General features: G+C 31.9%; 2 protein-coding genes across 3 annotated transcripts; both read right to left on the bottom strand.

The window, feature by feature from the left end:
• Positions 1 to 2,579: 2,579 nt before the first annotated feature.
• On the bottom strand, positions 2,580 to 6,425 carry LOC11435017 (linoleate 9S-lipoxygenase). Its single transcript, XM_003627143.4, has 9 exons — positions 6,182 to 6,425; positions 5,720 to 6,009; positions 5,270 to 5,510; positions 4,933 to 5,172; positions 4,742 to 4,827; positions 4,545 to 4,610; positions 4,122 to 4,423; positions 3,765 to 4,028; positions 2,580 to 3,490 (listed from the first exon to the last, which is right to left on the bottom strand). The coding sequence occupies exons 1-9, from the start codon at positions 6,360 to 6,362 to the stop codon at positions 2,737 to 2,739; spliced, it is 2,424 nt and encodes an 807-aa protein (XP_003627191.2). The 5' UTR covers positions 6,363 to 6,425; the 3' UTR covers positions 2,580 to 2,736.
• A 15,396-nt stretch (positions 6,426 to 21,821) lies between these two features.
• LOC11424336 (linoleate 9S-lipoxygenase) lies at positions 21,822 to 25,551 on the bottom strand. Of its 2 annotated transcripts, none has more exons than XM_039828778.1 (9): positions 25,318 to 25,551; positions 24,856 to 25,145; positions 24,430 to 24,670; positions 24,093 to 24,332; positions 23,900 to 23,985; positions 23,716 to 23,766; positions 23,322 to 23,620; positions 22,966 to 23,229; positions 21,822 to 22,738 (listed from the first exon to the last, which is right to left on the bottom strand). In XM_039828778.1, exons 1-9 carry the CDS (start codon positions 25,496 to 25,498, stop codon positions 21,982 to 21,984), a joined length of 2,409 nt encoding a protein of 802 aa, XP_039684712.1. In that variant the 5' UTR covers positions 25,499 to 25,551; the 3' UTR covers positions 21,822 to 21,981. The 2 variants fall into 2 exon arrangements, with proteins under 2 accessions (XP_039684712.1, XP_003627194.1); XM_003627146.4 differs by having other exon boundaries at positions 23,701 to 23,766.
• Between the last annotated feature and the right edge of the window lie 1,825 nt (positions 25,552 to 27,376).

Consider the following 27,376-nt stretch of genomic DNA (forward strand, 5'->3'; position numbering starts at 1 on the left):
ATCAAACACTGGACAACTACAGTTGTTATGTTTTGTCCTTCATTTTTTAGCAAATCAAACGCACCCTAAGAGATTGGAGAAAATGAAGCAAATTGTTGAAGTGTTTGAAGAAAACAACTAAGCTTTCAGGTATAAATGTTTGGGGAGTCAAAAATTGTTCAAGACATGTTTTTGGTACATCCTAAACATGTGAACTTGTTTAACACTTTTTCTACTCTTTTGCTAATGCATTTCATTTATTTCCTTCGATCACTATTATAATAAAAAAGCATTTATAAGATTTATTGAATTACTTATATATCCAGTATTATAGATTAAATACGTCAGTTATTCTATTAATAAAAAATGGTTTTTTTCTTATAATAGTGAAGGTAATGAGTATAAAATATCAATTACTGAGATGTATTGTTTGAGATAGTTTGCATTAGTCATATAACTCAATACCCAAAACACCTGACTCACATTTTGTCAGCGGTAGTCAAGGTTTTACAACTCAAGAGTTTACCTCAACTCGTTTTGCTTAGGTAAACTCCACTCTTAAACTCGATTCGAGAATTCGTACGAGTTTACCTAAAATTAAAATTATATAAAATTTATTATATGCATGACATATATAAGTTAATATAATATTGTAAATAGGTTAATAGTGCAAAATATGACTTAATTACAAAGGAAAATTATATGAAACTTCTATAATGAAACGTTATGCTCAACTTAGCATCAAAATACAAAAATTAACGCACATAATTATAAGTTTCATAAGTCTCTAAGTTTAAGTCATCCATAAAACCATCCAAAAAAGCAAGTTTCACAAGTTTATAAAGTTGTTAATAAAACTAGAGAAATGCTAGCAACACTCTCTTTTGGACACTCTCTAACACTCACTCTTTTATTGGATAAAATCAATGTATGTCCCACCATTTTATGTGGGTTCCATTTCCAAAGTATACGACCCACATTGTTTTAACCCAATAAGAGAATGAGTGTTAGAGAGAGTGTCCAAAAGGGATTGTTGCTAGCAATCCTCATAAAACTATCCAAAAAATAAACTGGCTAATTTCTTCAAAAAGTCATCAAACACCACCACCGCAACCCTAACCAACATCGCAATCACCGGCGTTGCAATCGGAATTTCCCCCATCGAAATCGCAACCCTAACTAATATGTGCTCTCATGTTCATGGTTTGAGAACTCAGATAAGAAAAAAAAAAAGAAACGTTTCATTTCAGGAAGCTAGCAATGTGTTACTGTAAAAGTAACTATTTGATAAACGTTTCAGTCTCTGGGCTTTTAGAATCGAAATTGGGTTTTGAAAAAAACTTAGCCCAAAAAAATGGGCCAATTTTTACTTTTTTTTTAGATTTAAACTCGTAAAACTCGGTCAAGTTTACACGAGTTTATCGAGTGTACGTTAACTTGGTCAAACTTGTCAAACTTTCCGATTTTACCATAAACAGAGTTTACCTCCGAGTTAACACGATTTTGGTACCTAAAAACATAAATTCGATAAACTCGGCGAGTTACCACTCAATTTGCGGAACATTGCCGGTAGTACAATAGTTAAATTGGCATATTGGATTCAATAATTCGATATGACATTAACTTGGAGCATTAGTCTCGGGTCTGTCCAGAGATTGTGTCCCATCTCAACTTCTATGGTTTTTTCTTCATGAAATTCTTGCGGAAAAAAATTCTGTTTTAATTAGGCATGGCAACAAAACTCATACCCTCACGGTTACCCACAAAAATCAAACTCAATTTGACGGGCTTTCTCCGTTTTGACTGAGTTTGGGTATGGGTTTGGGTCTTCCCCGATTTTAAAACACGGGTACAAGACGGGTAACGGGGATATAGGTACCCATGCTCAAACCCATCCTGAATGTAGAAAATCAATTTATTACCCATTTTATATAAACAGAAACCCAAACCCTAAATCATTTCACTCACACAATTAGAGTCTCAGACTTTAAAATGACACTCACTTATCATAGTTCTCTTCTTTCTCCTTCCATGCCTCACACTCTCGGCCTCTCTCTTCTCCTTCACTATAGCCATCCATTTCCATAATCTTTTTGCTGGATAATGCATTACAACATTGCGCTCGGGGATGCAAAATACTTTTATTTCTATCAACAACAGAAAACTTTCCGGGGATGGGATGGGGCAGGAATATCCGAACCCGTCGGGGACGGGGATGAGATTCGATTTCTCATCCCCGCTGGATATGGGTAGGGTAACAGGTAAGTATATGAGAGTAGAGTATGGGGACGGGGAAGGTAAAACCCGTCCCCACCCCGCCTCATTGCCATGCCTAATTTTAATAAAGCACTTTCATATAAAAATAATCAATTTTTTACCTTATGAGTTGATGTATGTAAGATTCTTTAACTTACTTATCTATAGTAGAAAAACAATTGGTACATGAAATATAATCACTATTGTCTATGAATATTTCAACGTTATCATTTTTTTTTTGTCATGCCATATTGCATATTTGTATAAGCTTCGATGTTCACAATTCATTTTCTTAAATTATGAAGTTTGCATTTCAGATATATCATAAAATAAGTCCATCACAATAAAAGGTACAATCATAGTAGTGTTTATTAATGAAAATGATAACAATCAAACAAACATTGCATAAAAACATGACCATACAAAGGGAAATATGAGGGAAATGGATTCCTTCTCATCTTTTATTCAAAGCAAGAAACAACAAAACAACCATGACATTTTCTAGATGGAGACACTGTTGGGAATGCCTCTGAAAGTCAATCCTGGCTCACTTGAAGGATAGAGCACAGTGTATGGCATCTTCACTGGCCCATTCCTGTTTCTCAATGATTCATCGTTGTTCCTTTCAATGAGCTTTTGCTCAATTTCAGCCAACTTCTTTCCAAACTTCTTGAAGGCCTCTACTGGCTCTGAATCGTAAGTCCAAAGATCACCTTCGATTCTGTGTCCAATGTATTGCTCATCAGAAACATGTGTTGACAATTGCTCCATAACAGATATGTTCACAACGGTATCCGTTTTTGGTGTGATTGTTCTCAAATAAGCCTTCTCGTAATCCTTAGCAAGCTCGTCATACTCAGGGGTTCCTTTCTCAGGCATGAATCTTCTGCTTTTAGTTGGTCGGTTAACAATGTATCCACCGTACGGATATTGTCCAAAATTAACAGCTGCATGAAGTGCTGAAGCAATCCATATGAGGGTGGTGCAAGTTTCAATCAACTCTGTACGAGTTTCCAATTTAACCCACTTATCAGTCTTCGAGTCACCATGACCCACTTCTACAAGTTCTTTCCAAAATGCTTTGAGTTCCTCATCATCTTTAACATCTTTATCTGACTTGTAGTAGAAATTGACATATTCATCAACCCATGACTTAATAGCAGCCCATATCTCTAGTCCATCAACAGCATATGGATAATCCTCTATCAGAAGACGCAGACCATGTGGAGATTTTGGATCCTTAACAGCCACACCTCTAGATAACAAGCAAGGAAGATAATATTAACATACAAAAATTTAAGTGATATTAATAACTATTTCGAACTTATTAATTTAAGTTGGCTAGAATTTGTTAATAGATAGTTAGCTTATTAATTTCGTAGTTTCTTTGTTCATTCTCTATTTCTCTATGGATACAAAACAAAACTCTTGCATCTAAACTGACATCTCATGGGTGTAAAAGATTATTTTTGAGATCAATGTCTTTCTAAAAATGGACTAGACGACGATGTAATAATTTGTAAGGTCACCTTTTGATTAGATCATTAGGTAGTCCTTGATCTTGGAAAACCCAATCCTTGTAAACTTCAGAAGACAATTCCATTGAATAACTTCCAAACAAGTATGTTGACTCTATAATACCCCCTGCTTTGATCAAGGTATCTCGCGCATTGGCATTTATGTTCATTGTGTTACGATAGTGTGGAAGTAAAAGTTTATGAATAGGGTGAACCACACTAAGATGCCTATTTGTTGCTATGATGAATGGCTCAACAACAGCATGAGTGTTCAACCTGTCACACATGTAGATATATATTCATAAAATTACTCGGATATATCAAATATTAGTGTTTGATTGTAGAAAAAATGATTAATGAAATTCATACCAGTGGCTGATAAGTTGGTGATAGCATGCGTCATTCACAACAGCGTAAGCCTTGGCAAGGTGCCAAATTGAAGCATCAACACCTTCACTTGCAGGCGTGTAAATAGTAGTAACAGTACCATCACCAGCAGGATGTGGCACATGTAGTTCAATGGATATTGGCTTCAAAGTTCCATCATCTTGCAAAGAGAGAAGGGTCGTTGAGGCATAGGCCTTTGCGGCGCCATTTGCATTTACTTTCCTCAAATATGGTAAGATTGCATCTTGGTAATCAACTACGTATAATCTAAGGTCCTTGATAGTCTGTTAGACAGAATAAAATTTAGCCATTATGGTTCCTTTGAAGAAAAAAATGAATTCAACATAAAAATAATAGTAAAAACATTAATTCTTCCGAGTAACATTGAAATGTAACACTCTTTACCTGTTCTACACTGACTCCATCCTGCATGTATGGCTCGAAGTGTTTTTTGTTTATTGTGGTTGTATTCTACATTTGACATAGCAAGCAATGAGGTTAGTTATCAATTATAAATTTAGCATGAAAATTGAACATGGTAGTCTTTTTTATTTATTTCTTTTGTACTTGCTTAAAAATATTTAACTATTAAGTTTAATTACCCCAACTTTTTTGATGACGTTTGGATTCACACCAGCAATCATCTCCCTTGCAAATTCCTCATCAGTCATCCATGCAGTGCGATCCTCTACTCATAGTAAGAAATTTTCAAAAGATTCATGAGCTTTCTTTATATGATTGTGTATATAATTAAATATATTGTTAGGACTAGGAATTTCCGACTAATATTTACCTTGAATCACTAGTGGTGTTGAAAACTTTGGATGTTCACCAGCGAAAAGCGAGAGCACGTCATCAAAGGAGTTAAACTCTACTTGATCATTTTGTAATCTTACTAGCGATCTTAATTGAGGTGTCTCATATTGAGATATTGATTTGATGGTGTTAACAACAAAGTCTGACGATTTCGGAGGGATAATTAATTCATCTCTTGGAATGTAAAAATAGTTACTCCGACTCTCAGTCTCTGGATCTGTTCATTATAGTAACAAAATATGTTTTGTCGAAATAAGTAAAAATATATATCACAACAAAAAATTGCAAACAGACACAAGTGTTTGGAGTCTCACATTTCTCGAGGTGTTTTCTGCCAGTTCTTCCCCTTCGAGGGTAAGGCAAGGCAGTTGATCCCCCAAGAACTGGACGATACAAGCAAGGATTTTGGTCTGGTTGACCCAAATCATTGTAGACATCATAATCATATATTCTGTCCCATTCCTTACGCTCTCCAGTTCCATCTCCTCTTAAAGTATTCAATTCTTCTTGTCTGTAGTACAGTAATGGAGCTGGTGTTTCCCTTAGAAGGTATGCCTACAAAATTTTAACCATTGGGTGCTGTCAAGTTTTTGAAAAAAGAAAAATATACATTTAAAAAGTTACATGAAAATGATAAAATGGTTTGAGCTCAGGTACGTGAGTTCAACTTCCTCTACAAACATTTTTAATAACTAATCGTTAATATTTGTCGCTCGAAAAAAATATTGAACAAGATATATGTTGGATAGAATTGATATCATTACCTTGTTGGCAAAGAAAATGCGTTCAGTTTGGTACTTTTCAGCATTGTAAATCCATGAGTTGCAAATAAAGTTTGTGGTTTCATGGCTTTCAACATCTTCAAGGGTCAAACTCACAAGGAAGATTTCATCTTGCGTAAAATTCTTAACATAGAAAGCTCCTGGAATTCCCATGTGATTGGGATCCCATTCAAAATGAATACTGAAAGCATTTTGTATGTCTCCCAAATTTGGTATGGAAGTAACAAAACCATCCATAAACGTTTCCTTTCCCACTTTTCCTTTTCCAGTAGCTATGTTAAAAATGTCAAATATTAGTTTCTCAGTTTCACAAATGATGATGATTCTCAACTAATTAGTTTTCAAATATTAATTTTTTTTTACAACTAATTTTTTTTTTCGCCTATACAAAATTTGTCATCCATGTGCACGTTATTGTATATAGTTATATAAAGAAATTATTACCATCAGCTTTGGAAGCACTAATCAACTTGAAACCCACAGAAGTGTCCAACAAGGTAGGACGAACGGTATCACCTTCATTCTCAACAACAGTATTACCACCAATAACTTTGTAGTTCAATGCATTCTTTTTCATCAAAACCACAGTTCCCTTCAGCTTTGTGACCATGTTCAATGAAGTCATCTTTGATGCTTAAATGTATTACACTATCTTTGGCTAATGAAAGAAATGTTTGTGTCTTGTAACCATGGGGATGCTTGGTATTTATACTACTTGATGGGATCATTTAGGTTTTTGTTTTTTTGAAAAATGCTAACTTTGGGCCCAGGGGCGGAGCCATAAATTAAATAATGGGGGGACCAAGTTTAAAAAATATACTCTAGTTAAACAAAAAAAAGTTCAAATCTACTAAATATATGAGAAATTTAAGTTACATTTGATGTTAATATTGTGAGAAGATAGAAAAATTAGATTCATTTGTGCATATAATATAAGACTTCAAATAAAAATGCTAATGATGGAGGGACCACATTGACATTTCTAATGAAATAACAACATATATAGCAATATATTAGGAGCATAAAAAAATTTATAAGAAAATTTGGGGGACCATGGCCTCCCCTGGCCACCCAAGTCCCTCCGCCCCTGCTTGTGCACTTAGGGCACATGTTAAGAATTCTGTTAATAGAAATTATGTATAAAAAATTGTGTTAATTTACTGCTCAAAATGTTTAATATTAATTTTTTACAATAAATTCTTACCATTAATTGAATGACATTAATGTTTAACATGTGTCATAAGGACACAAATTAGCATGACCCTTGTTTTTTTACTAAAATATGATATTCATTCAAATTGATAGAGTATAATAGAAATAAGGGGTAATAGTCATTTTGGTCATGAATGTGTAACAAGTAGCAATAATGGTCCTCAATGTATCGAAATTTCAAAATAGTTCATGATTGTGCACTTTATTAGTCAAAATAGTTCCTAACATTAAAATAGTTCTTTAATATTATCATATTAGTTCTTCAATATACTTACATATTGTTGTATGAGACTTTATAAGTACTTAGTTATTCCTTCAAAAAAAAAAGTGCTTAGTTATTGTTATTTCAGTCAATATATGACAAAAGTTATTGTGAATATTGAGAGATTATTTTAGCGTCAAAGACTATTTCGATTAACAAAGTGCACAATTTGGAACTGTTTTAAAATTTTAATACATTGAGAGATTATTGTGACCACTCGTGACCAAAATGACCATTACCCTAGAAATAAACACAAATTCAACATCACTAGAAAAACAAAAAAGAATAAATTTGTAAACAAACTCACATCACTCAAATTAATAACATAAAACATCAAAATACATACAAATAATATGATAAAATTAAATTATCAAAGTACTTATGTCTTCATATCAACAACTTTAACGCCTAGCTTATTGATTAATCAAAGTTGAAATGTGGCAATATAACCAGAACAATACCACAACAATTTATCTAAAAAAATAAAATCCACCACAATTACAAGAAATAAAATACGTCGCACCAAATTGTTAGCAACTAGTTTCTATATCTTTGTTAATTCACCCACAAGTTGTATTGAACACATTTTAATTAATGAAGTGATATAATTTTTCTTTCCAAAAAAAATCGTCGCACCAAGATGACAATGTCACATTAAAACGACGAAATCAAAAACAAAAAAAAAAACCTAATCTATGTGAAAATTATTAGTTTTTATTTTTCGTGATGTCCGGGGTTCGAACACCGGACCTCGCATAATTATGCATCGTCCTTACCAACTGATATAAGCTCAGAAGGACATTATTTTTTTTTTATGGTCGCTGGGGTTTAAACTCCGGACATTGCATATATTATGTTTTGTCCCTATCAACTGAGGTAAGTTCACGAGGACACGGGGACATTAATGTCTATTAAAAGAGAGAGCAATATAATTTTTTTTGTACAAATAATACCTAAAATCAATCTTCTTCCATCAACAAAGAAGAAGAAAGAAAAAACTTAGACTATTACTTTTCCCAACTTATATTTTACTAGCGAGTCCTGTGATTTTTTCAAAAATGCTCCTGTGATTATCAGATTTTAAAATTCGAACTGAGTTTTTTCTTTATTATAGGGTGAAAAAAATGAGTCTTTGTCCAACTCGGATTTTATAATCCAAAAACCTCAAAAAATAGGACGCGCTACTTAATTTTTTCTGATCATATAATCCAAACAACCCTTAAACACCCTTTTTCAAGGAAAAGACAGTGCAAATTATATAATCTTAATTGTATCAGCACCAATTCCGAACTTTTTTGTAGCATGGATATTCATTTTATGGACAATATTAAACTTCCTAACTCTCATTCTTCTGTTTTAGGTCATTGTTAGCTGTTCGTAGTCAAAAATCTGATTTTCGGGCTACTTGATCGGATTGTTCTGAAACATCCCCTGAAAATCAGAACAAAATCAAGTATTAAGACTCCTGTAGAAGAGATTTCTTACGTGACGCTGCCCCTCAAAATCCAAAATTCAATCATTTAGACCTATTTTTTTATTTTTTAGAATTTTTCATATTCTAATTAAAATCTGGAAAAAAAAAATTGTATTAATTTTATTTAATTTTTAGAATTTTTGATTCTGATTTCTAATTATACATAAATATATTTTAGATTATAAAATCCGAACGGATTTTAAAACAAAATAACTTTTGGCTTCCCTATTTTTAATTGGGGCCGGCTAAATTATGAAGCTTATATAATTACGTACTCCTTTTTTCTTTCTTTCTAATATAGTCATTTTTTTTTGCTTTTTATCAAGTGGTCATTAATTACTCTGTGTTGCTCTACTGTCAATTGTATTAATACGAGTACGTAGTAGTAGATCCAAATCTTCCGGTCACGAGATACTGTGATACACTACTGTTCATGGTCCCACATTGAGAAAAACTCCCATTATAAAAAAAACACGTTATAAAACAAACACGTTGTGAAAACCGACTACTTTATTGGAGTACATTTTTTGGTCACTATTATAAAAAAAGTCAATTTTTTTAATTCATTTACTAATTGATATATGTGATTTATAATAAAGATTTTATACAACATTAATCGCATGAATTTAAAATATAGATTTTTGTTTATGATGGTAATCAGATGATATATTTACTAGTGCACAATAAACACGTTTGGAAAGCCTTGTAAAAAGAAAAACGTTAGGAAAGCCAGTTATTCTATTCGTTTTGTTTGGGAAGTCCAATTATGAATAGCGTGTACACCGTCGTCTAAAAGAAAAAATTAAAAACATCAAAATGAATGCAATCGTTAATTTTATAACTTTTAAATGCTAAAGAGTATTTTTAGGGTATTGGTTAAGTGGATATAAATAAAAATATTGTGTTGTAAAATGGTGAAGAGTAATGAATTTAACATTTTAAACGTTAAAATGTTGTTGAATCTAATACAAATATACTAATTTTGATTTCTTTAACAAGTGTCTTAAAGGCATTTGTTAGCATAACCTTTTGTACAAATATATCTATAAAAATCTGTGAAACATTAAATACACTCACTGATATTAAAAAGACAATTGTTAAATAAGGGATAAAAAAATGTTTAAAATAACAACTTCAACTTAAAAGTTGTGAACTTTTTTTTTGAAAATTTTCTTATATTAATAACCAGAGGAGTATGTAATTAAACTAAAGAGGTTGAACCGTGAGAGACGTTTTAGAGTTAAGGGTTATGATCTTATGACACATGAAATTTCTATAAATAATAAATTTTTATTGAGAATAATTTGGTAAAAAAATATTTATTGAGAATAAGTTATTTTAAAATTTTAAAAAATAAATTGACACAATTTCTGATATATAGTTTCTATATTTGGTATATTAAAATTTGCATTTTTCTAGAGTTAAAACTACTAAAAGGTTTAACTGATTGATTGAAAAAATATCGATAATTTGTATTGATAAAACTATTATTAGTGGTGAAAAATGCAAATGAATTGGAAATTGAATAATGTTTTGAGTAAAAAAATAGAATAAATGCTTAGTTCAGTAAAATGTTATTGATAATCAACAATTTATAATTTACATAATGGAATATAAGTTTGAATAAAATTTGCAAAGATTGGTTTTTTTTTTATCTAATAATGAAAAGTTTGGATCTGTATAGTTAAAAACAGTGAATAGTTGATAAACTAACTTATAAATGAAACATATAAGTTTGATGATTGATTTGCAGCATTTGAAAAAATTTGTAGTTGAACTAACTTAAAAATATGGAATGACATAAAAATGATATCTTTAATTAATATTTAATTTTTTCAATTAAGAGTGGAGGGGTAAAACTGAGAAAAATAATGATAATCTTTTTTTTTTTTAGAGCAAAAATAATGATAATCTTTAAACTTTAAACTACTTGAATTTACTCATAAAAAACAATATACACTATTAAAAATAAGTGATAAGCTCGTATGAAAGTGACACTTACGAAACATGTCATTTCTAATCATATGAGCTTATAAGACATATGTATATAAGCTATAAGCTCGAAAATTAGGCTTACCAAACCGACCATATATCACTCTCTTAGAATGACTTTTTTTTATAGGGATTTCTTAGGAGGACTTGAAATTATGTTACAAAAATCTTTAAACATATCTAAAACATGACAATTCTTTAGGAAGTTTCAATAATTCAATAAAGATAAAACTGTGAAATGTATATTTTCCTAATGCAATATACAAATTCATTATTAATGATCCTAGTTAAATTGTTCATTGTAGAGATTTTTTTTATTGAAAGTGTCTAAATTATGTTTGCAGACCTCTTATCAGATGAATTAAGTATTCTTGTTTTTTTAGGCTTATTTGATCCATTAATCTTCTAAATAATTTCATATTTTCATTTTGGTCCCACAATTAATAAAACTTACATTTTAGTCCCTCATTTTTTTCTCCGTTTGCCAAATAAATCATGAATGTTAAATTTAACTCCAAATAACTATGGTAAACCAACCTTTAGAGTGGTCCACCATAGACCTTATTAATTTTTTTAATTTAAACCATTTGATCTGTTTTTAAAAAGGATGATCATTTGATTACACAAATGTATTTTATCTTACAATTATTCATGTCGGGTTTAATCTTAAAATGCCCAGTTTGTGAGAGGATATACATAAAGTTGAATCTTTGATGCGTCTTCATGCTTTGAGGTTAAATTTTGATTCCTTTTATTCAAATTTTAGTTTAGGCTTTTACTTGATTTTGGAACGAAAGAATACATAATTGGAATTTGAAAGAGAGAGGTTAATCATGTGATGTTTATTTTGATTTTTGTTTCCGGAAATTTTTTTTGCTTGTTCATGAGTGATGATGAAGGTATTGTTGAATTATGAAGAAGGGGAAGGAAGAAGATGAAGAAAAGGAAATAAAATTAGGTGTTGTTGATTCACCGTAAGATAAAGTAGACTTACATAATCCAATGGTAAGTATTCTCTTTATAAAAATCAAACGGTTTAAATTAAAAAATTAATAAGGTCTACGGTGGACCACATAGTTATTTAGGGTTAAACTTAACAGTCATGATTTATTTGACAAACGGAGGAAAAAATGAGGGACTAAAACGCTTGTTTTATTAATTATGAGACCAAAATGAAAAATCTAAAATTATTTAGGGGACCAATAAATCAAATAAACTTTTTTTTTACAAGCAAATAGTCTTGCTTTGATTATGTAGTAGTTATTAATGATTTTGCAACAAAAAATTCTAAGGAAACAAGTCTTGCTTACAATATACTAATAACTTTGAAGTTCGTCTGACATAACTTTTGGCTTCCATAACTGTTCTAACACCTTATTTTCCTTTTCCATTTGCTTTGAACCCTCAAGATTCACAAAAGGATATCATAGCCATATTCATAGTTGGCAAATGATATGTGACAATAGTCATCTCAGGAATCCCTTTATTTGGCTAACTTGAATCTGAATTCTCCGATAGCCTTTTGAATGGCTTTCTTGAAGACTATGTAGTTAATTAGTCATGAGCGATTGTATGAATTTTTCCACTTACAATATTTCTTTTACTTTTCAATGTTGTCCTTGTTAATGACAAAAGGAACAAATGCAACTTGTGGTACTCAAGTTAAGTGTGTGTTTGGTTTGGCGGCAGAGTTAATTGATTCTGGTAGAATTGAGTTTGATAGAATTGATTATGGTTAAAAGTGAGTTTGATGTGAATTGATTTATGTTTCGATACACTCACTTAAAAGTGATTCTTATGAGTTGATGTTGTTTGGATAATTTTAATCAAAATTGATTTTGAATGTGCAATGACCAAATTATCTTTTTAATTGTTTTTGAAACTAAATATCATATTTTCTTTTCAGATAATTATTTCTACTTTTCTAAAATCATAAGTACATTTTTATTGGTTCATAAATTCCTTTTAAAATAATTTTTTTAACGGAAGTTCCTGTTAAAATAATATTCATTAATAAGAGTTATTTGTAATATTTTGTTATCAAACCAATTGAATTATTATTTGCTTCGACTCCTACATAGTTCGAGCTTTTCTAGTTTTAGAATTAAAAGCAAAAAAAAAAAAAAAAAAAATGTAAAAGGAAAATGACTCTACATGAATTACAATGGGCCCATTCATCTCTCATCTCTAACCTGAAGATTAGATAACAGTACCAGGCACCAATAAAAAAAAACGCAGGACAATAAAGGGTAAAACTGGAAATAATAATGTTACTTCTACATAATTGATTTTTGTGGACGGAAATGCTACATATTGTAGCTTCACCTAAAATCGATTGTAAAAGGAACAATCACATTTTTAACATGGGTACCAAACACCTTCCAAATATAGTAGAACTACGTTTAGAGGTGTAAACGTACGTTCATGGATGCCAACCGCAGAATCAAACAGGGACTAAGATCTTCTCCGTTTATAACTTTTTTCATTTGTTTCATTTGGAGAGATAAAAACACAAAAAAAGTAAAAAATAATTAATGATAATGGGATCCACTTGGTAATAAGACCCACCATCTATTTTTTGTGTCTATCTCTTTGCAAATGACATCTTCCATTTATTTTTATAAGTGAAAAGGATCTTTACCCGTGGAACTCATTTTGGTTCTCCTCTTCGTATTGTGCCGTGAATCTTTTGACATTGTTGATTTGTCATCTTTCTCATAAAAGATGAGAAAATTAGAAGTTTTGTCTCCTTTAGGGACGTACGGGACCATTTTATCACCCATAATAGACAAGGCTTTGTATACACATGGGCCTATTGATGAGTTATAAATTATCCTAAAATATCTTGAGAATATTGCTCTTCTTCCAACAATTTTTGCTCGTTTTCAACTGAACTTTTAAAAATATCCCTGCGTAAGTTAACTTACATAGGTGTTAAACTCTGCGTGACTTAAGTCACGTTGAAATATCCCAATATTTTCATCAATCATTTCTTTTCCATAGCATCAATGAATTAAACAAGGAAGAGAACAACAAGTTCTACAGTCCTAAAATAATTGAGAAAGAGGAAGAGAGCCAGGTGGTGGACAAAATATAATAATTCAATTGTTGATATCATGTTGAATTCTGTTGCATATTAATAAAATATCAAACAGTTGGAATGTTGGCATGTGAAGAATCATAAAATAGTTAGAATTTGAAAGAAAAGTTGTGGCGCATATGAGCATATAAGCATATTGCATACGAAAGGAGTTGAGATTATATTAGGGTTGTTGTTTTAATTCATCGATGCTATGAAGAAGAAATGATTGATGAAAATAGTGGTGTTTTTCAACGCGACTTAAGTCATCCATGGTATAACACCTGCGTGAGTTAAGTCATGCAGGTTTAACATCTTTGTGAGTTAACTCACGCAGGGGCATTTTCGGAAGTTCAGATGGAAGCGAGCAAATTTTTTTGGGAGAAGAGCAGTATTCATATCTTGACTATTATTTTCCTCATCCTACTTATTTCTCGCGCGTTCTATTCTTTTACGAAAATGTCTATGTGATTTTCGAAATTTATAATCCGAATTGAGTTTCTTCTTTGTTATGGGGTGAAAAAAAGAGTTTTTCACCTATTTCGATTTTATAATTCAAAAACCTCAAAAAATAGGACGTGTTCCTTGACAGTGCAATGGCCTCTGCCCATTAGATTTATCATGTGCAGTGGAATGGCAGAGCCCGGTTGACCACCACTGCAAGTCTGATCTTGTGGGTTGTTGCGTAATGCTTGTTAAGTTGTTAATTAAAATTTGTAAACACACTGTTTTGCAGAAGAAAAAAAAATTAAGCATGAAAGGATGAAGAACAGTGATGGTTATCGGATCAGGCTTTGAAATGTATATTTTCCTATTTCCTATAGTGAGAAAAACTCCCATTATTTAACTACTAGTGCACAAGAAACACGTTGGGGAATACTCTAATGTGCAGTTAAAACCCAAGAGGCTCAAACGAGAGAAGCTTGAGTTAAAACTACTAGTAGTAAAATATTTAAGGGTTATACTAACATGTATCTTAAAAATTCCATAAATAACAATTATTTATTGAAAAAATAATTAATTTTCATATTTTAACAAAATAAGTTGGCACAATTTTAAAGCTGAAGTTTCCTATCGGATTCTTTAACATGTATTCTCTCCGTTTTAAATTATAATAAGAAAAAAAAAACTCTTTTTTTTTGTCCCAAATTATAAGCAAATTGCATTCATTTTGCTACCATTTTCATTTTCTTTATAATTAATAACCAATGGAAATTGTTTTTACATCTTTTTAGGAAACTTATTTCAAGAATAACACAAAAAACTATACTACAAATTACTATATTTTAGATTTCTTAATAAGTGTAAAATAAATCTTTTTTCTTATAATTTGAAACTGAGAGAGTACCCTTAGCATTCCCAATGTTCAATTAATTGAAAAAAAAACGGAAATGATAACTTGTAACATTAAGATACACAATAAGAAATCTAATATAGAAATAAAATCTTGAAAATTGTGTTTCTTTATTTTAAAAGTTTAAATTTTAATCTTAGATTTATAAAACTATTATAATTACAACTATTAGTGGTAAAAAAAAATGTAAATGAATTGAAAATTGAATACTTCTTATGGTCTCAATTATAAACCACATACATTATTTATTAAATAAATCTAAAATATGAAAAGTTGTTTATAATTGAGACGGAATGGAGGACACGTTTTGAGTGAAAAAAAATACTCCATCCTATCATAAAACAAGATCTGAATCTTGGATAAATTGAACCTAAGGTTCACCAAAAAGATTTGTAAGTAAACTCCACAATGAAAAGGTAAGGCTCTGCAAAAATAAAAGTGCACCAAAATTCAGGCAAGTCTTTAGATTCTTATAATACAATATTGATAAGGAAAATGCTGAAAAGCACGATAAGGATTGTCGTCACATTTGCACGAACGGTTTTATAAATGTCATTTGGTTATTTTTCCTAATTTTTATTTTGCACAAAATGACAAATCTTGCCTCTGCTGGATCTTTCTCATGAGAAATCACAAAAAAACACCTCATTCAATGATGGTTCTCCAAATCAACTTTTGCATGTGTCTTACCACCCTTGTTGAACGTGGATCATGTATGCTATTATTGCTTTGGTAGCATTGTTTTTTTTTTCACTATATATATATATATATATATATATATATATATATATATATATATATATATATATACTATATACATGCAAAAGCATCCATAAACTAAAAAACAAATCCATTAATAAAGTAAATAGGGTGCTATTGAACATGTCGTGCGGCTTTTCATGTGTTGAGTCCTCGTGCGATATAGCAGCTCTCTATTGATAATCTATAACTTCATTGACTCATATCAGAGTTTGTGCTTGTGCTCTCAATTATCCCTTTTGATTAACTATCTTATGAATAAATAGAACTTCCAACAATTACATCTACTAATTCACTTGCCTCAATGCTTACAAATAACTTGAGAAAAACTCACATCACCGGTTTACATATATTATTGAACAATCTAAGGACATATAGTACCATACCCCCAACTTAAAATTTAGATGTAATTGTATAAAATCAATCAAATTCTGTCAGAACAGTTCAAAACATTTAAATATGTCTTTCGGTTCGATATTTCTAATGTTATGTTAATTCTCAAAATATTTCAACATTGACTATAAACCAAAAAATATCAATCACAATCGAGTTTGACGACATTTATTTGGATATATGTTGATCTGGACTTAAATTCAAAACTATAGGTTCTATATTCAATATCTAAAATTAAGAAATTTGAAATCTTACAAATTTCAACAAAATAAACAAACTGCAGGCAAATCTGCAGGAAAAGACATATGAAAAATCGCAGGAAAATCCGCAGCAATATATGTGAAATTTCCTAATGAAACAGAAATAATATTTGATAATAATTCCGCAGGTAAATCCTCAGCAAAATAATAGGTACCTGCGGATGTTCCTGCGGCATCTAAGAGGTCATCATATATTGGCAGCAGTTGGTAGAAACCACATATTCCATGGGATAGCGTGAAACCTTGTTGCTTTTGAACTCGGGGTGGGGTATTCCCCATGGCTGCTCCTGGACCAATTCCACGTGATTTCTAATGGGAGTTCTTGCACTACAACATGATTAAGATTTAGTAACAATTGAAATTTGTAACTAAATTAAGAAAAATGTTACTAATTAAATTTAGTAACATTTGAGCAATTGTTAGGTAAAGCCCGTGTTATTAAAAAGCTTCAGTAACATTTTATATCATAATTGTAACAGTAAAAAAATGTTGCATATTTATATTTTGTAACATTTTTTGTATGACCAGTAACACTAAAAAAATGTCACATTTATATTTTTTGAAAAGTTGTAAAAAAGTGTCGCAAAGTCGTCTAGACTAAAATTGAGAATCTATCGAATTTGCCTTTGCTTTCACTTCATTCATATTTAAATTAGCCAACAATATTTAAAGATAAACTTAATTCAAATTTACAACTCCAAATATTTCCCCATACAAACATTTGAAATTTGATTTCATAATGGAAATGAAGTATGCAACACAATTTCAATTACATACTATAACTATTAGAAGTTTTCGTCAAATAAAGCATGTAAAGGTAAGAAGAACAATGTGCAATAAGCCTTCTTTATGAGGTATCAAAACTATATATGTAGGTTTTGTTCTAATTTCCACTATGAAACGTGCATTCAATCAGACTAGCTTCACAAACTGCTCATCAACAAACCATAGGCCTTTGGAATAATTTACACCGAGGAAAATAAATATTGTGCGAGGAAGGTATGGTCTTTGGGAAGGTAGATGAAAAAATAACTCAATTGTAGATCATGTATTTGGGAGTTGCACTGAACTTTTGTTACCCTTTGATGACTTTATTCACTTCAAGTATTTCATTGTTACAATCTCCCTTGGGGCACTAATAGTGTACAAACCAGCTTCAGTGCACACACTCCTTATATCAGCTCCTAGAAAGAACAAAATCTATGTTGCTTAGAAAAGAAAGTAAGTTGCAAAAATTCCTAAAACCAAAAAAAGTTTTGATTAGAAAGGATATAACTTGAATACTTATGTACTTGCAAAAGATTGATGGTCAGAAGGTAAAAGCTAATTTAAAAATTGCCCAGTTGTTAAGAAGTTCTTACTAGGAGTTAGGGTGAAGCCGAGCTGGAAGCTCAAAATGGATATCCCTTTTATAATTCATTTTTCTTTTGTGTATCTTGAATATTTGTGTCCTGCTCTCTAAGTTAGGAAGCCAAATTCAAATTTACGATCCAATCGCCCACACCTTAATAACGCTGGATCAAAAGTGTGTGGCCTAAAAATAGTGGACAAAAAGCCATTAGATATATGAAGAAAAGGACTTGTGAAGCAACCAATTGGTACTATTTGAGCTTTATATTGATAAAGTGGATTTGGAAATCCATGTCTTCTCACCAACATAACCATTAACTGGTCCTGGTAGATTTGAACCCACAAGAGTTAGGATTGGTACATTAGGTCTTGTTCGATATGTTGTTGGATTAGACAATATAGGTGGATAATCCATTCTTGTTGAGTCGAATAACCTACAATAGATCTTTGCATTCCTCCTATTGGGCAAAAGATCGGTTCTCCAGCATAAGCCATGTTGTTCTCTTGCACAAATTGTCATAAGATGACACTTGCAACATTCCAATTTGTCTTACTACCTTAGGTAAATAGAACATTAGACTAATTAATTTCACCCTAGTGACTTTGCTCCATGATTCTTAGGGGAACGCCTGCCATCTCTTGCCAATTTTAAGTTTATTGGCTCGAAATAAAAAACAATGACTAGCAAGACAAATTACTCATTAAAACTCATAATTAAAAAACAGTGACAATCTTCAAACTGGATAGTAAAAGAAAACAAGAAAAACAGTTTGAGTGCATCCACATACCACAATGAACTTTCAAAATGGAATAGCAACATTGATATGAGAAATTTGGATGTTCAACCCAGCTGAGATTATAGGTAATGGAGCAGGATTCCTTTGTTGATTTTTGAATGACCCCACGTACTTGACTTACTCCTCAGACAAGCCGAAAGTTGTTGGGAGACATGCACCGTTGTCGTGAGCTTGTTCACAGAAATCATGGATTGTACCATTTGATCACAGCAATGCCACATCCCTTGCTTCTAACATCTTGTCTATGGTTTCTTCTTTGGGGGTAGCTTCTTCGTTGCTTTGTGGACAGTATTCATTTAGAGACATATTATCAATCAGTTCTATGACTTCCCAATTAGTTTTGATCTTCATGATACCTCCAGTTGATGCATCATACAAGTTTAGGGTTTCAGCCATGTAGTGAAAGTCTGCATGGTATCTCTATCTCCGTACACATGTGACATGGACACCTTTTCAGAAGAACTTTGAATCTTTCTCAAGCGCTATAGAATGTTTCCCTATCTTGCATTTTTAAGCTAGCAATTTCCTTCTTCCTTGCCAAGTACTTCATGTTTGGGAAGAAGCGATCTGAGAATTCCCTCTTGAATTGATCTCAAGTAGAGATCGTGTCAGTTGGAAGTGATATAAGCTAGTCCTTCACTCGTTTATTTAGACATTGTACAAACAAACAAATCATTTGTTGGATTTGGATACACCATGTGGGTTGATTGTGTCGCAGGCCTTCACAAAGTGTAAGAGATGTGCGTTAAAATCTTCAGACTCCTTTCCTGAAAATTAGTTGTCCTACATAGAATTGAGGACATGGTTCTTAATATCAAACACCACGGGGTTTGCAGGTTGGAACCTGAGAGACATTTAATCATAGTTGGTCTTTTATAATCTCCTAGAATATTACGAGGAGTTTCGTCTGTCATTTCTGAATCGTCAGATGAGACGTCTTGAATGGAGATAGTAGCTTCTTTGTTCGCCTCTTGTTTACCTAACCAATTGTATTTTACGAATGGCCTTTTCGATTCTTTCAATGTTTGGATAAAAAAGAAGGTACATGAATCTACACCACGTGGGAGGAATTTGAACAAAACAATACTAGAATATTTTTAGTATTTTTAGAATAATAAATAAATAAAAACAAATAAAGAAAGTTACTATTAAAAAATAAAAACAAATCTGAAACTGTTTAACACTTTTTCTACCGTTTTGTTAATGCATTTCCCTTACTCGCTTCGATCACTACTATAATAAAAAAAAACAGTTTATACTATTATAGACTAAATATATCAGTTATTCGATTAATAAAAAAATGATTTTTTTTTTTTTTTGTTTATAATAGTGATTGTAATAAGTATAAAATATCAATTACCGAAATGTATTGTTTGAGATTGTTTGTGTTAGTCATATAACTCAATCCCCAAAACAAAGTGACTCGCATTTTGTCAGCGCTAATACAATAAAATAAGGGGAAATTATATTGACCTCCCCTAAGGTCTCATTAAATGATACAAACACCCCTCTTAGTTAAAAATATACATTAACCTCTCATAAGTTTTCGTTAAATATGATGGTGAGAAAAACACAAGAATGGGGGTTGAATTGTGTTGGTTTTTTCTTCTTTTTCTCCTAACTGAAAATACAGATCAGAAGCAGATAGAGTTCTACTTCTAAAGAGAAGTTCAGACTAATTGCAGCGGATAAAACAGAGATAGAGAGAGAAGAAAGACACAAGCAATTTATACAGGTTCCTTCCACATACCGAAAGTCAGTCATGTCCCCCTTGCACTTCCAAGGAGAGTTCACTATGTAATATCTGATTACAATTGCTCACTACTAAACTTAGTAAGAGACTTCCTATGCTCCTGAACACAATCAAGAGACTTCTATTGCTCAAGCACAACTGCAAGAGACTTCTTGATTCAAACAGAATTACAAGAAAAATGTTTGAGGTTGAACACTTGATATACAATCAATGGTGTTCACAATATAAATCAGATACAGACTCTAAAGACTCTAGAATTCCTAAGATATGAGCTTTGATAAGAAATTCTAAGTGAACTTTGAAGTGGAGAACAATTTCAGCAGAGTTTTGGCTTAGTTAATTCTTGGTATTGTTCTTATAAAACTCTGAGTCTTCACTCCTTTATATAGAGGTGTGAAAGAGACGTTGAATTGCCCGCACATTCAAAATAGAGTCGTTTGAAGCTTTTGATCAATCACCAATGATCCTTTTCCTGATATGGTTATTGTCCTATGAAGGATCAATTTCAAATGTATTCCCTTTGAGAAGAAACATTGTTGCAGGCAAAGTTGTTTTTCTTGTCTTGTAGCAGAGACAAAAACAGAGTAGTGGAGATAGTGGTTGTACACTTCGTAGAAACGTACTATGTCAACGCTCTTTGAAGAATTAGCATCCAATGCCTTCCAAAATAGCCGTTGTAATACTTTTCCAGTCTTCTGCAATCTTAGACGAGTTTGAATCCTTTAAACAGCTTTTGAAGCTTTAAGTTGCATCTCCTGATGAACTGCAGCTTCTGGTGATTCACAACTTCTGATGAACTTGCTTTTGATGACGTCATCACTTCAGGAGCACTTTGTCTTCAGGAGCACTTTAACTTCAGGAGCAGTTTTCTTCAAACGCTTTAAGCTTCCCTTTTTGTTGATGTATTTGCTCTTTATTTGTTCTTCCAAGACCTTTTTAAGATGTCAAATTTTTGTCTATAGTCCTGTACACTTGAACAAATATTAGCATATCCAATTGACAATTTTTAATACTTTGTTATCATCAAAACTCTTAAGGGTTATTTTTGCTAAACACATTTTGTTCCAACAAAATAGACAAACACCTTCCTTCTTCATTAACAATGTTTGCTTTCTCTGTTAAATCACAAAAATGCCTTAAATTACTGCACTCACAATTTAGGGATTCTTTCGCTTGCTATCATCAAGCCACCAAATAATAAGATTCTCCTATTTTGCAAGCCATTGCAGCAGCAAAAGAAAGAATAGAGGATTCTTATCATTTTTTCAACCTTCAACCTTATCATTTTTTTGGTCATGCCATATAATTTGCATATTTGTATTGCTAGCTTGGTATAAGCTTCGATTTTCATAATTGATTTTCTTAAATTATTTTCATATATCATATAATAAGCCCATCACAATAAAAGGTACAACCATAGTAGTGTTTATTAATGAAAATGATAACAATCAAACAAACATTCCATAAAAACATGACCATACAAAGGGAAATATGAGGGAAATGGATTCCTTCTCATCTTTTATTCAAAGCAAGAAACAACAAAACAACCATGACATTTTCTAGATGGAGACACTGTTGGGAATGCCTCTGAAAGTCAATCCTGGCTCACTTGAAGGATAGAGCACAGTGTATGGCATCTTCACAGGCCCATTCCTGTTTCTCAATGATTCATCGTTGTTCCTTTCAATGAGCTTTTGCTCAATTTCAGCCAACTTCTTTCCAAACTTCTTGAAGGCCTCTACTGGCTCTGAATCGTAAGTCCAAAGATCACCTTCGATTCTGTGTCCAATGTATTGCTCATCAGAAACATGTGATGACAATTGCTCCATAACAGACATGTTCACACGGGTTTCCATCAATGGTGTGATTGTTCTCAAATACGCCTTCTCGAAGTCCTGAGCAAGCTCGTCATACTCAGGGGTTCCTTTCTCAGGCATGAATCTTCTACTTTTAGTTGGTCGGTTAACAATGTATCCACCGTAAGGATATTGTCCAAAATTAACAGCTGCATGAAGTGCTGAAGCCATCCAAATGAGGGTGGTGCAAGTTTCAATCAACTCTGCACGAGTTTTCATCTTAAACCACCATGTTGCATCCTTCAAGTCACCATGGCCCACTTCTACAAGTTCTTTCCAGAATGCTTGGAGCTCGGAATCATCTGCAACAGCTGCATCTAGCTTGTAATAGAAATTTACATATTCTTCAACCCATGACTTAATAGCAGCCCATATCTCTAATCCATCAGTAGCATAAGGATAATCCTCTATCAAAAGGCGAACACCATGTGGAAATTTTGGATCCTTAACAGCCACTCCTCTAGATAACAAGCAAGGAAGATGATATTAACATACAAAAATTTAAGTGATATTAATAACTATTTTCAACTTATTAATTTCGTAGTTGCTTTGTTCATTCTCTATTTCTCTAAGGATACAAAACAAAACTCATCTAAACTGACATCTCATGCGTGTAAAAGATTATTTTTGAGATCAATGTCTTTCTAAAAATGGACAAGACGAAGATTTAATATTTTGTAAGCTTACCTTTTGATTAGATCATTAGGTAGTGCTTGATCCGGGAAAACCCAATCCTTGTAAACATCAGAAGACAATTCCATTGAATAACTTCCAAACAAGTATGTTGACTCTATAATACCCCCTGCTTTGATCAAGACATCTCGCGCATTGGCATTTATGTTCATTGTGTTACGATAGTGTGGAAGTAATAGTTTATGAATAGGGTGAACCACACTAAGATGCCTATTTGTTGCTATGATGAATGGCTCAACAGAAGCATGAGTGTGCAACCTGTCACACATGTAGATATATATTCATAAAATTACTCAGATATATCAAATATTAGTGTTTGATTGTATAAAAATGATTAATGAAATTCATACCAATGGCTGATAAGTTGATGATAGCAGGCGTCATTTACAACAGCGTAAGCCTTGGCAAGGCGCCAAATTGAAGCATCAACACCTTCAGTTGCAGGCGTGTAACTAGTAGTAACAATACCATCACCATCAGGATGTGGCACATGTAGTTCAATGGATATTGGCTTCAAAGTTCCATCATCTTGCAAAGAGAGAAGGGTCGTTGAGGCATAGGCCTTTGCGCCAGTTGCATTTATTTTCCTCAAATATGGTAAGATTGCATCTTGGTAATCAACTACGTATAATCTAAGGGCCTTGATAGTCTGTTAGACACAAAAAAATTTAGCCATTGTGGTTCCTTTGAAGAAGAAAAAATGAATTCAACAGAAAAAATGAATAATACCTGTTCTACATTGACCCCATCCTGCATGTATGGCTCCAAGTGTTTTTTGTTTATTGTGGTTGTATCCTACATTTCACATAGCAAGCAATGAGAGGTTAGTTATCAATTTTAAATGTAGCATCAAAATTGAGCATGATTGTCTTTTTTATTTATTTCTTTTATACTTGCTTAAAAATATTTAACTATTAAGTTTAATTACCTCAACTTTTTTTATCACGTTTGGATTCACACCAGCAATTATCTCTCTTGCGAATTCCTCATCAGTCATCCATGCAGTGCGATCCTCTACTCATAGTAAGAAATTTTCAAAAGATCCATGAGCTTTTTTTATATGATTGTGTATATAATTAAATATATTGTTAGGACTAGGAATTTCTGACTAAGATATATACCTCGAATCACTAGTGGTGTTGGAAAGTCTGGATGTTCGCCAGCGAAAAGCGAGAGCACTTCATCAAAGGAGTTAAACTCTGGTTGATCGTTTTGTAATCTAACTAGCGATCTTAATTGAGGTGTCTCATGTTGAGATATTAATTTGAGGGTGTTAACAACAAAGTCTGACGATTTCTGAGGGATGATTAATTCATCTCTTGGAATGTAAAAATATCCACTCCGACTCTCGGTCTCTGGATCTGTTCATTATAGTAACAAAATATGTTTTGTCGAAATAAGTAAAAATATATATCACAACAAAATATTGTAAACATACACAAGTGTTTGGAGTCTCACATTTCTCAAGACGTTTTCTGCCAGTTCTTCCCCTTCGAGGGTAAGGCAAGGCGGCTGATCCCCCAAGAACTGGACGATACAAGCAAGGACTTTCGTCTGGTTGACCCAAATCATTGTAGACATCATAATCATATATTCTGTCCCATACCTTACGCTCTCCAGTTCCATCTCCTCTTAAAGTCTTCAATTCTTCTTTGATGTAGTACACTAATGGTTGTGGTGCTTGACTTGGAAGGTATGCCTACATAATTTTAACCATTGGTGCTGTCAAGTTTTTGAAAAAGAGAAATATACATTTAAAAAATTACATGGAAATAATAAAATGGTTTGAGCTCAGGTACGTGGTTCAACTTCCTAAACAAACATTTTTAATAACTAATTGTTAACATTTGTCGCTCAATAAAAATATAGAATTGATATCATTACCTTGTTGGCAAAGAAAATGCGTTCAGTTTGGTACTTTTCAGCATTGTAAATCCATGAGTTGCAAATAAAGTTTGTGGTTTCATGGCTTTCAACATCTTCAAGGGTCAAACTCACAAGGAAGATTTCATCTTGCGTAAAATTCTTAACATAGAAAGCTCCTGGAATTCCCATGTGATTGGGATCCCATTCAAAATGAATACTGAAAGCATTTTGTATGTCTCCCAAATTTGGTATGGAAGTAACAAAACCATCCATAAACGTTTCCTTTCCCACTTTTCCTTTTCCAGTAGCTATGTTAAAAATGTCAAATATTAGTTTCTCAGTTTCACAAATGATGATGATTCTCAACTAATTAGTTTTCAAATATTAATTTTTTTTACAACTAATTTTTTTTTTCGCCCTATACAAAATTTGTCATCCATGTGCACGTTATTGTATATAGTTAGATAAAGAAATTATTACCATCAGCTTTGGAAGCACTAATCAACTTGAAACCCACAGAAGTGTCCAACAAGGTAGGACGAACGGTATCACCTTCATTCTCAACAACAGTATTACCACCAATAACTTTGTAGTTCAATGCATTCTTTTTCATCAAAACCACAGTTCCCTTCAGCTTTGTGACCATGTTCAATGAAGTCATCTTTGATGCTTAAATGTATTACACTATCTTTGGCTAATGAAAGAAATGTTTGTGTCTTGTAACCTTGTGGGATGCTTAGTATTTATAGTACTTGATGGGATCACAAGGTTAGTTCAAAAAAGATAAACCATTCTTTTATTCATTAATTAACTGCTACTTGTGACACAATTGGAGCGCATCTTAGGCTAATTTTGTATTTTTGTTGATTATTTCGTTGTATATTATAAAATATATCAGTTAAATAATCATTTGGGGTTTTGTTTTTTACTAAAATATGATAATCATGCAATAGAGTATAATAGAAATATACATAAATTTAACATCACCAAAAACTAATTAATTAATAGCATAAAACGATCAATTTGCAAACAAACGCATATCATTCAAATTAATTAATAGCATAAAATGTTAAAATACATACAAATGATATGACAAAATTTAAGTGATCAGAGTATTCATGTCTTCATATCAACAACTTTGACGATCATCTCATTGATTAAATTTATAATGATCGAAGTTGAAATGTGTCAATCCAAACAATACCACAACAATCAATCTAAAAAAAAAAATATTGAACGTCAGACTAAAATGACGAAATTACAAAAGAAAATATAATCTACGTAAAAATTATTGATTTTTTATTAAAAGAGAGAACAAATCAACACTATATGTCTAAAATCAATCATCTTCCATCAATGAAGAAGAAGAAAGATAAAACTTAGAGATATGGCTTCTCTTTTTTTAATTGGGGCCGGCAAAATTATGGAAACATAAATAACAAGTACGTAATATTTGTTGTCTTGTGTGTGAGAGATTCCAAAAAAAAAATTATATACGCGGGGTTTTTATTGACCATATTGGTGCTATGGTCATTAATTACTCTTTTTTTAATCCAATATGGTCATTAATAACTCTCCTTTGCTCTATTGTTAATTGTATCAATACGTGTACGTAGTAGTACATCCAAATCTTCCAATCACGGTTCCTATATTGAGAAAAACACCCATTATTTTACTACTAATACACAAGAAACACGTTGGGAAATACTTACCCAAGAGGCTCAAACGAGAGAAGCTTTAGAGTTAAAACTACTAGTAGTAAAAGATTTAAGGGTTAATACTATCGAAGATTCATTAGCTAAAATTTAAAAAAATTTAACATTAAATATGAATTTTTTAAAACGGCAAAAGTTAAAGATAAAATTAACAAAATTTGGATGTAGGAATCAAATTTTGCGACAATTTTTTGAAGAGGAACTTTTAGTGATGTTCTTAACACGTCTGCAAAAAATTGTTCAAAAACTCAAGAGTTTAAGCATAAATTAAACAAATTTGAATTGAGGAGAGACTAATACTGAGTGTAGAATTTTTTTTTAGGGATTAAAAAAACTATTAAAATTAAGTAAGAAATAAACTTAAAAGGTCCTAACTTTATAAGGACCATAAATATATTTAACCTATATGTTTTTAGGGCATATCTTAAAAATTCCATAAATAGAAGTTATTTATTGAGAAAAAATTAATTTTCAACTTTTAACAAAATAAGTTGACATATATAATTTCCAAAGCTGAGTTTTCCTATCGGAATCATTTAACATGTACTCTCTCCGTCCTAAATTATAAGATTAAAAAAAAAAAAAAAAAAAAACAACTCAATTTTTTTTCCCAATTATAAACAAATTGCACTCATTTTGCTCTTCCTTTCCTTTAAGGATAACACAAGAACTATACTACGAACTACTATTTCCTCCGTTTCAAAAGACACGTCGCAATCAAATACTCTACACATGTCAATGTACAACTTTGACGGTTGATATCTCTAATTATCTAAAGTAAAAATTTATAACAATTTAATATTTTGAAAACATTTATCGAGACA

This window comes from Medicago truncatula, chromosome 8 (assembly GCF_003473485.1).
Source record: "Medicago truncatula cultivar Jemalong A17 chromosome 8, MtrunA17r5.0-ANR, whole genome shotgun sequence".
NCBI lineage: Eukaryota > Viridiplantae > Streptophyta > Magnoliopsida > Fabales > Fabaceae > Medicago > Medicago truncatula.